The sequence below is a fragment of the Hibiscus syriacus genome, unplaced genomic scaffold (genome assembly GCF_006381635.1).
Source record: "Hibiscus syriacus cultivar Baekdansim isolate YM2019G1 unplaced genomic scaffold, ASM638163v2 tig00110328_pilon, whole genome shotgun sequence".
Lineage (NCBI taxonomy): Eukaryota > Viridiplantae > Streptophyta > Magnoliopsida > Malvales > Malvaceae > Hibiscus > Hibiscus syriacus.
In genome coordinates, this window is record NW_024062685.1 from 5288024 (window position 1) to 5297380 (window position 9357).

Genomic DNA, 9357 nt, shown 5'->3' on the forward strand with positions numbered 1-9357 from the left:
GTTGATAATTCTAGGAGGAGGAAAGACAGGCAAACCCAAAAGTTTAATAATCTTAATTATAGTCAATCAGATATACGAATACTATGCCTCCTACGTAATCCCCGAAGTAAACATATATACATTCTCGCCTCCTTTTTAATTTATTTTTAGTGTTAAATTCAACAACAATATCACATACCTTTTCCTTAAATTTTACCGATCTAACACTTTTCTGACAAGAAGTAGTTCGTCATCCGCGTAGCTAGCGCCACGTCGGACAGGCGCGGATCGCAATCCCCAGCCGTGATCATGGAGTGCTTCAGCAAACGCGTTTTGATTCGTCACCACCTTCTTCTTCTTCTTTCCTAATCTCTTATAATATTCACCTTCTAGACGTGGACTCAAAATCAAATCTTTTGCATATAAAAACGAAGAAAAATGCTTGCGCTTTCCCATCCTCAAACAAAGAAACAACCCATACATTGTACGAACCGCTCTCTCCATTGTTCTTACTGCTTGATTTCGATGAAAATGGTGGAAGAAACTAACCAACCCGAATTTCAATCCTCCGCATCAACCACCGTAGTCAAACGAAAATCCTCATGGCCGTCCGTTCTCCGTTGGATTCCGACATCTACCGATCACATCATCGCCGCCGAGAAACGCCTTCTCTCCCTCGTCAAGTATGTAAACCTTCAATTCCGTTTGCTTATCAATTTACTTTGGATTCCCTAAGCTTACGCTTTAAAAAGATGGAAACTTCAATTGCACGTTAATTGAATTCTCATAGTATTTCATATAATTCTTTTGTTCTTTTTAATTTGGATTATCAGTGGGTAACTGGGTATGTCATTGTTATTTCATAAATTTTGGCAAAAACTTGTATAGGAATTTGATAATTATGGGTGGGTTGTTGAAATTTTCAGGACTCCATATGTGCAAGAACAAGTCAATATAGGTTCAGGTCCCCCTGGTTCTAAAGTTAGATGGTTTCGTTCTTCGAGCAATGAGCCAAGGTTCATCAATACAGTCACCTTTGATAGCAAGGAAAGTTCCCCCACTCTTGTTTTGATACACGGATATGCTGCTTCTCAGGGTTTCTTTTTTAAAAATTTCGATTATCTCGCCAATAATTTCCGGGTCGTTGCCATCGATCAGCTTGGGTAAGCAGTGAGCTCCTTTTGTCTTTAAAGATTATGCTCTTGGCATCACCAAAGCTAAATTGCAGTTGTGATAACTTCAATCCAATCGGTTTCTGGGTTCATTTGTAGTTCATGAAACGAAATTCTTATGATGTGTTATTAAGAAGCAGATGGTGCTTATTTCAATTTCTAAAGGCACACATTCTGTCTTTTGAGCTTGATATTTCTGGTCCATTGGTTTCTTACTCTTTCTTCACCTTTCTCTCCAGTTGGGGCGGATCTAGCAGGCCTGACTTTACATGCAAAAGTACTGAAGGTTAGTGAGAGGAATGCTAAGAATCCTTTCGAACCTATTCATTTTCTAGAAGTTCCTAAAGCATTTGCATGCATTTCTCACATTTTCTTGTATTGATGATGCAGAGACTGAGGCATGGTTTGTTGATTCCTTTGAGGAATGGCGTAAAGCAAAAAATCTCAGTAACCTTATATTACTCGGACATTCTTTTGGAGGATATGTTGCTTCTAAATATGCTCTTAAGGTTATTGCTTTTACATTTTAAATGTTCCAATGCAACAATTAGTTTGATAGTACATTTTTTGTTCTAATGCCCCTTACATTTGTTCTGTAGCATCCCGAACATGTTCAACACTTAATTTTAGTTGGCCCTGCTGGATTTTCAACAGCAGAATCTGATAGCAAATCCGAGTTGGTAACCCAGTTCAGAGCAACATGGAAAGGGGCAATTTTGAATCATTTGTGGGAGTCTAACTTTACTCCTCAAAAACTCATAAGGTTTGTAATCCAGCAACCAGAAATCAAGCTCATGTATTAACAATTGCTCTGGGTTGATCTGAAAAAACTATATCATTATTGAGCTATCAACGTAATGCATCGAGTAAGCTTATTCATTATTAGGGCAAAAGGGGTTCCGACTTGATCCTTTGTAATCCATTGCTTTAGAAAACTTATCTGTCAGCTCTTCATGGGCTCTTATTTAGGTTATTCTCCAATTTACTTCTTATGTTGGTTACTTATGCCGTAAACTGTTGGAAAAAAATTATAGGTCTTGTTTGTTTATATTGCTGTTAAAGACCTCTTGCTCCGATTTGATTTTTTTCATTTGTTTTCTTGTCATGGATTGCATCCAGTATCAAATGGTGTAAGTAATTGCTTTGCGTTTTCTTGATGATTCTATATTCAGAGGTTTAGGTCCTTGTGGTCCAAATCTTGTACGCAAGTATACGGCCGCTAGGTTTAGTCCTAAATATTCAGCTGAGGGTGTACTGACAGAGGAGCAGAATAGACTTCTAACAGGTATGATAAGATTTATAACTTTTGTGTGCATTGCTCGTGTATGCAATAATAGAAAACTAACAGCTATTTTCCCCTCTTCTTCATGTCTGTAGATTATATGTACCATACTTCAGCTGCCAAAGCAAGTGGAGAGCTGTGCTTAAAATATATATTTGCTTTTGGAGCATTTGCTCGGAAGCCCCTTTTAAACAGGTTTGGTTTCCCTGTAAAAGCGTTTATTTACTTATTTATTGGGTTCGTTGCATTGGCTAACACCTATGTTTTTATATATAAATCAAGATTCCGTTTTGATATTCGGGAATCTTATTTGCAAAATATCCCACATTTGACTTGAAAACATTCTCTAGAATGCAGTTATGTATCCTCCATGAAAGCATTCTGCTCATAGGATGATAAAAAAAAGAAAAAAAGAGTAATACCCTTGTAATGATAATGAAGTTTCACTCTGATCTGAAGTGTCATACGAGGAGAGGATAATGCTAGTGCATGTCTTCACTTCAAGCAGAGGATTATGGAAACTTAAAGATTTTGTCTGATATAAGGGGTTTATGCATGAGTGAATAACATCTAATAAAAGCTAGAACACAAATTCAAGATTTTAACCCGACCAGCCATGTAAAGCATTAGGTAGTGTGTAGATCAGTATGACAAGAGATGATTTCAGGTTTTCAGAAGACGGTATTGAGTTTCTTCTTCTTTTTCTTTGAATAGTGCATCCGAGTGGAAAGTTCCGACGACATTTGTATTTGGGAGTGAAGATTGGATGGACTATAAAGGAGCCCAAGAAGCTCGCAAAAAGATGAAGGTCCCATGTGAAATTATCAGGGTTCCTCAGGTTTGTTCACTTGTACCATATATAAGAAATTAACTTGGGCATGATTACCAGCCAAAGACATGAAAGCTATATTATTTTAGAACCCGAATGCTATATTGTCGTCTCGGACTCCTCATTTTGTTTGCATTTTTTGTCATATGCAGGCTGGACATTTCGTGTTCCTTGAAAATCCAGATGGATTCCATTCAGCCATGTATGCTTGTAGGCGATTTCTTTCACCTCACCCTGATACTCAACCCTTACCTCAAGGCTTGGAATCAGCTTAGAAGCAAAATATGCTGTAGATTCTTCACAAACTTGTTGTATAATACATAATTACAAGGTTCCATTATTTTGTACGATTCTTTGTCTCTATAAATTTCATTTTCTATCTTAAACCTTCTTATTTGTTAACGGGAATATACATTTTACTAAGAGGACGTAAGAAATAATTTTTTTCATCCTATCATATATTATAATTTATTAATTTATAAAAATTGGCCAATAAACTTTTGGTTGATCTGACAAATGTTGAGTTACTAGACTTTGAGTCTCCATCATGCTTAAATTTATTCATATATGGACTCTAAATGCAACTTTTAAGGAATGTTCAAAGATGAAAATATCATTGTGGATGATTACATAATTTTGTGTCAATAAGTATAAATCTTTAAAAAGTTATATTTAAATGGAAGGCTACGAAATTATAAAATTCCAAGAGATGCAAAATTATATCATTAATATAAAATATAAAAAATACTTAAATTATTTGAGAATTTAAAATTTCTAGAGGGACGATTGATGCCGACACTCCTATATTCATCTTTGAATACCACCTTAGTGATTGAATTAAAAAAAATTATGATCAAAATACAAACATAATAATAATTAGGTGACTAACAAATGGTTTAGCCAATTTTTTAGTGATATCATAGTTTTTTTTATTAAGTAGTGATATCATAATTGAATGAATAGAATCACTACCAACCTAAACGTATGTTTCTGCGTCGTTTTGAATTAAATTTAAGTGTGCATGCTTAATGCTTGTCACATAAATTTATATAAAAAAGGACAAACTATACCGGTGACCACATAGCTATAGTCCATTTTCTTTTCAACCATTTTTTAATTTTTGTCATTCGGGTCACCTAACTATTTAAATGCATTCAATCAGACCACTTGCCTTTAGCAGTTAATAGAAGTGCTAACGTGACAGTTAATAAAATGAGTATAATTACATATTTGATCACTCTTACTTATATATTCTATCAATTTATTCCTAATTTTAATAAATTAAAATAAAATTCATATCTTAATTTCATATCTAAAAAATATCAACTCATATATGAATTTAAGACTAAAATATACATTTTTTTACTTTAGTTAAGATAAGAATAAATATATTTTTTATTAAGATGTGAATTTAAGTTAAGATATATATATATATATAGTAAGAATCTAAAGTTACATTAAGATATAAGGTATATATTATATGTAGTCTACTTGGAACTAAACAAGTAGCTTGGCCTAGTTGTTGAGTTACCCCTTCTATCTAGAGCGACTTGGGTTTGATTCCGAAACCCCCCACTTTGGTGCTTTAATTTTCATTCCACCTGAGGTGACATGTGTCATCCTCTGATTGCTAAAAAATAAATTTAATCATTAAATTGAATGGTGACACATGATATCATCTGACTGAAAGATTAATTTTATTTTAATTTATTAAAATTAAGACCAAATTGATAAAATATATAAGTAAGAGTGATCAAATATGTAATTATACCCATTTTACTAACTATCACTTCAACACTTCCGTTAACTGTTAACGACAAGTGGTCTGATTGAATGCATTTAAATAGTTGAGTGACCCAATTGATAAAATTAAAAATAATGGTCAAAATAAAAATAGATTATAGTTAGGTGGTCACGGGTATAGTTTACCCTTAAAAAAACACCGAGTTTGATTAATTTTATTATTGTTCAATTTATGCGACAATTGGCTTTGTTGGTGGTTAAAGGCGTTATAGTTTTTGTTGACCAAGTCGTTTTCATTTTAGAACTACCGACTATGGAAATTCAGCGCCACCTTCATTTGAATAATCAATTCATTAGATTCCCCATGGCCATCTACATCTCGATTCTCATTGACTCAACGTCAAAGCTCTCCAATATAAAAGCCAAGCAAAATGCGTGGAGTTCCCCATCGTTAGAAGAATTCCATAGCTGTACCACTTTCTCCACCGTTGATCCAGCTCCATTTCAAGATAAATGGCCGAAGAAATTAACAAACCCGCGTTTCGATCCTCGGCATCAATCACCGTATCCAAAAAAAAATCCTCATGGCCGTCCGTTCCCCGTTGGATCCCGACTTCTACCGACCACATCATCGCCGCCGAGAAACGCCTTCTCTCTCTTGTCAAGTACGTACACCTCAATCCCGTTTGCTTGTCAATTTATTTTTGTTCTCCAAGTCTATGCTTGAAAAAAGCTGGGAATTGTATTGCGCGTTACTTTAATTCCCATATTCCAATCACCTATTTTTAGAAAACTGGATTATAATATGTTTTTGTATATCAATTTTATTTTATTTTATTTGTTACGGTGGGAAATTGGATAGGAAATCGATAATTGTTGATGAATTATTGAAAATTTCAGGACTCCGTATGTGCAAGAAAAAGTGAATATAGGATCTGGTGCGCCTGTTTCTAAAGTTAGGTGGTTTAGTTATTCGAGCAATGAGCCGAGGTTCATAAATACAGTTACCTTTGGTAGCAAAGAAGGTTCCCCCACACTTGTTATGATACATGGATATGCTGCTTCTCAGGGTTTCTTTTTTAAGAATTTCGATTATCTTGCCAATCATTTCCAGGTCATTGCCATTGATCTGCTTGGGTAAGCAGTGAGCTCCCTTATGAACTTCAATTCATCAGTTTTCGGTTTCATCTATGGTTTACGAAACAGAATTCTTATCAAGTGTTATTAAAGAATCAGCTGTTGCTTATTTCAATTGCCAAAGCCCAAAGGCTTATGTTATTGAAGAAGCAGATGTTTCTAATTTCAAGTGCCAAAGGCATGCATTCTGCATTTTGAGCTTGATTTCACTATGTCATTATAGATTCTTACTTTTTCTTCACCTTTTTCTTCAGTTGGGGTGGATCAAGCAGGCCTGACTTTAAATGCAAAAGCACTGAAGGTTTGTAAGTGGAATGCAATGAATTCCTTTGGACCTTTTCATTTTCTATAAGTTCCTAGAGCAATTGCATGTGTTTCTCAACTTTTCTTGTATTGATGATGCAGAGGCTGAGGATTGGTTTGTTGATTCTTTTGAGGAATGGCGTAAAGCAAAAAATCTCAGTAACTTTATATTACTTGGACATTCTTTAGGAGGATATATTGCTTCTAAGTATGCTCTCAAGGTGATTGCTTTTATAAGTTTAATGTTTCGACGCACTAAGTAGTTTGTGAGTACGTTTATTTTTTGTTCTGAACTTCTGATGCCCCCTTACATTTGTTCTGTAGCATCCTGTACATGTTCAACACTTAATTTTAGTGGGACCTGCTGGATTTTCATCAGAATCAGATATCAGATTTAAGTGGTTATCCCGCTTCAGAGAAACATGGAAAGGGTCAATCATGTATCATTTGTGGGAATATAATTTTACTCCTCAGAAACTTGTAAGGTTTGTAATTATGTTATACTGTTTTCTACGCCCACAACCAGAGATCAAGCTCATGTATTAACTGTTATAATCTAAGGAAATAAACCAAAGAAGAGAGAAAGAATAAAAGAGATGATGGAAGATAAATATCATTGAATTTAGGAGATTACGGTAGTTTAAATAAAAGACTTCAAAACAAACAAGACTTCTACACAGCTGATTCTAACATTAACCATTACTCTGGAGTGATCTGCCAAAACTATATCATTACAGAGCTGTGTTCTAAATGCATTTAATAAGATTGTTATTATTAGGGATACGGACAAAAGGGGTTCCAACTTGATCCTTGGTAATCCATTGTTGTAGTGAACTAATATGTTTGCTCTTCATGGACTCGTATTTAGGTTATTTCTCCAATACACCTCTTATGTTGGTTACTTAAACTGTTGTTGGAATAATATTTGCGTCTCCTTTTTCTATATTGATGTCAAATTCCTGTTACTTTGATTTGATTTATTTCATTTTTTATTTATTTTATTCATTTGCTTGTCATGGATTGCATCTGGAATCAAATAGTTCAATTAATGGCTTTGCGTTTTCTGGATGATTCTGTGTGCAGAGGTTTAGGTCCTTGGGGTTCGAATCTTGTACGCAAGTATACGACTGGTAGGTTTCGCCCTAGATATTCACCTGAGATTGTACTGACGGAGGAGCAGAATAGACTTCTAACAGGTATGATGCGATTTTTAGGTTCAGTATGTAGCATATGTATATGGAAATAATAGATATCTAATCTAACAGCTGTTTTTGCCTTCTTAATGGTTGAAGATTATGCATATCATACTTCAGCTGCCAAAGCAAGTGGAGAGCTGTGCTTAAAATATATATTTTCTTTTGGAGCAATGACTCGGAAGCCCCTTTTAAACAGGTTCTGTTACCCTTCTGAATTGCTATTGGTGCTGTGGAAGTGTTTATTTACTTATTGATTGGGTTCATTGCCGTGGCTAATACCTGCAAATTTATATTCATCAAGATTCTGTTTAGACTTCTGGGAATCTTATTTGTACAATATCTCACATTTGAATTGAAAACATTCATTAGAATGCAAGTATGTATCTGATTTGAAAACATTGTTTCCGTATGAGAGAAGAAAGAGTCATGCCCTTGTAATGATCATAAAGCTTCACTACAGTCTCAAGGGCCAACAAGAAGTGGATTAGGGGAACAAAAAGTGGATTAGGGGAACTTAGAAGATTTTGACTTGATTGATATAAGAGGTTTATGCAAAAGTGCATAACATCTAATCAAAATATAGCACACATTCAAGATTTTTAAGCTGACTGATCTAAGAGCCGTACCATATGAATCCCTAGCCAGCAGTTATGCATTGTACTTGCAAGAAATGATTTCAGATTCTCAGAAGACGATATTGAGTTTTTTTTCTTCTGTGAATAGTGCATTTGAATGGAAAGTGCCGACGACATTTATATATGGGACTGAAGATTGGATGAACTATGAAGGAGCCCAAGAAGCTTGCAAAAAATGGTGGTCCCATGTGAAATTATCAGGGTTCCCAAGGTTTGTTCACTTATGCCATATACAAGAAATTAACTCGGATCAGTACCTGCTAAAGACATTTTATTTTTCCATGAAAGCTATTATTTTAGGACCCGATAGCTATATTGTCCTCTCAGACTCCTTATCTTGTTTGCATCTCTACCATGTACAGGCTGGCCATTTTGTCTTCCTTGAAAATAGAGATGGATTCCATTCAGCCATGTCGTATGCTTGTAGGAGATTTGTCTCATCTCACCCTGCTACTCATCCCTTACCCGAAGGCTTGGAATTAGCTTAGAAGAAAGTATGTTGTAATTTCCTTACACACTTGTCGTATAGTACCGGATCATAGGGTTCCATTATTTTGTAACATTCTTTTGGTCAATATACACACACAGTGACGAACAATGAAGGGTTTGGCTTGTGAAGACATTTCAGGTCTAGGACAGTTTAAAAATTTATCAAACTAATAGTCCCTAATTCTTGTATTTAAATTTGATCATAGTTTTGTCCCCACACATATATATTGTTTTGTGTTGTATCTTTACATCTTTAATTTGCTTATTGATTGATGGGATTAAAAAGGATGTAGAAAAGACATTAGATCTAACTTGAAAACATGTATAAATTTTGTTCGAAAACTGATTACAACATCTAATACTATAATTGACAACATCAGCAAATAATGTGTAAATTGCTATTGTAACGAAGTTATCTATAATTTATGTAGCATTATAGAAGTGGAGTTTTGACTAGATGGTGTCATCAAGAGTGCAGTTGAGGCTCTCACAATCGACTAGAATACTGGGGTTGTATGTGAATTTTGATTATTGTTTCAAGGCAAATAGACAGTGACACTTAGCAGCAGGTTCAATGTCATGATCGGATTGC

General features: G+C 34.9%; 1 protein-coding gene and 1 pseudogene across 2 annotated transcripts; both read left to right on the forward strand.

The window, feature by feature from the left end:
• Positions 1-402: 402 nt before the first annotated feature.
• On the forward strand, positions 403-8641 carry LOC120118530 (1-acylglycerol-3-phosphate O-acyltransferase-like). Of its 2 annotated transcripts, none has more exons than XM_039138555.1 (9): positions 403-662; positions 906-1142; positions 1391-1437; positions 1542-1660; positions 1751-1914; positions 2324-2436; positions 2529-2628; positions 3148-3330; positions 8545-8641. In XM_039138555.1, exons 1-8 carry the CDS (start codon positions 418-420, stop codon positions 3302-3304), a joined length of 1182 nt encoding a protein of 393 aa, XP_038994486.1. In that variant the 5' UTR covers positions 403-417; the 3' UTR covers positions 3305-3330; positions 8545-8641. The 2 variants fall into 2 exon arrangements, with proteins under 2 accessions (XP_038994486.1, XP_038994485.1); XM_039138554.1 differs by lacking the exon at positions 8545-8641 and adding an exon at positions 3415-3650 and having other exon boundaries at positions 3148-3271.
• Positions 5449-8836, forward strand: LOC120118531 (annotated as a pseudogene).
• The last annotated feature ends 521 nt before the right edge of the window (positions 8837-9357 follow it).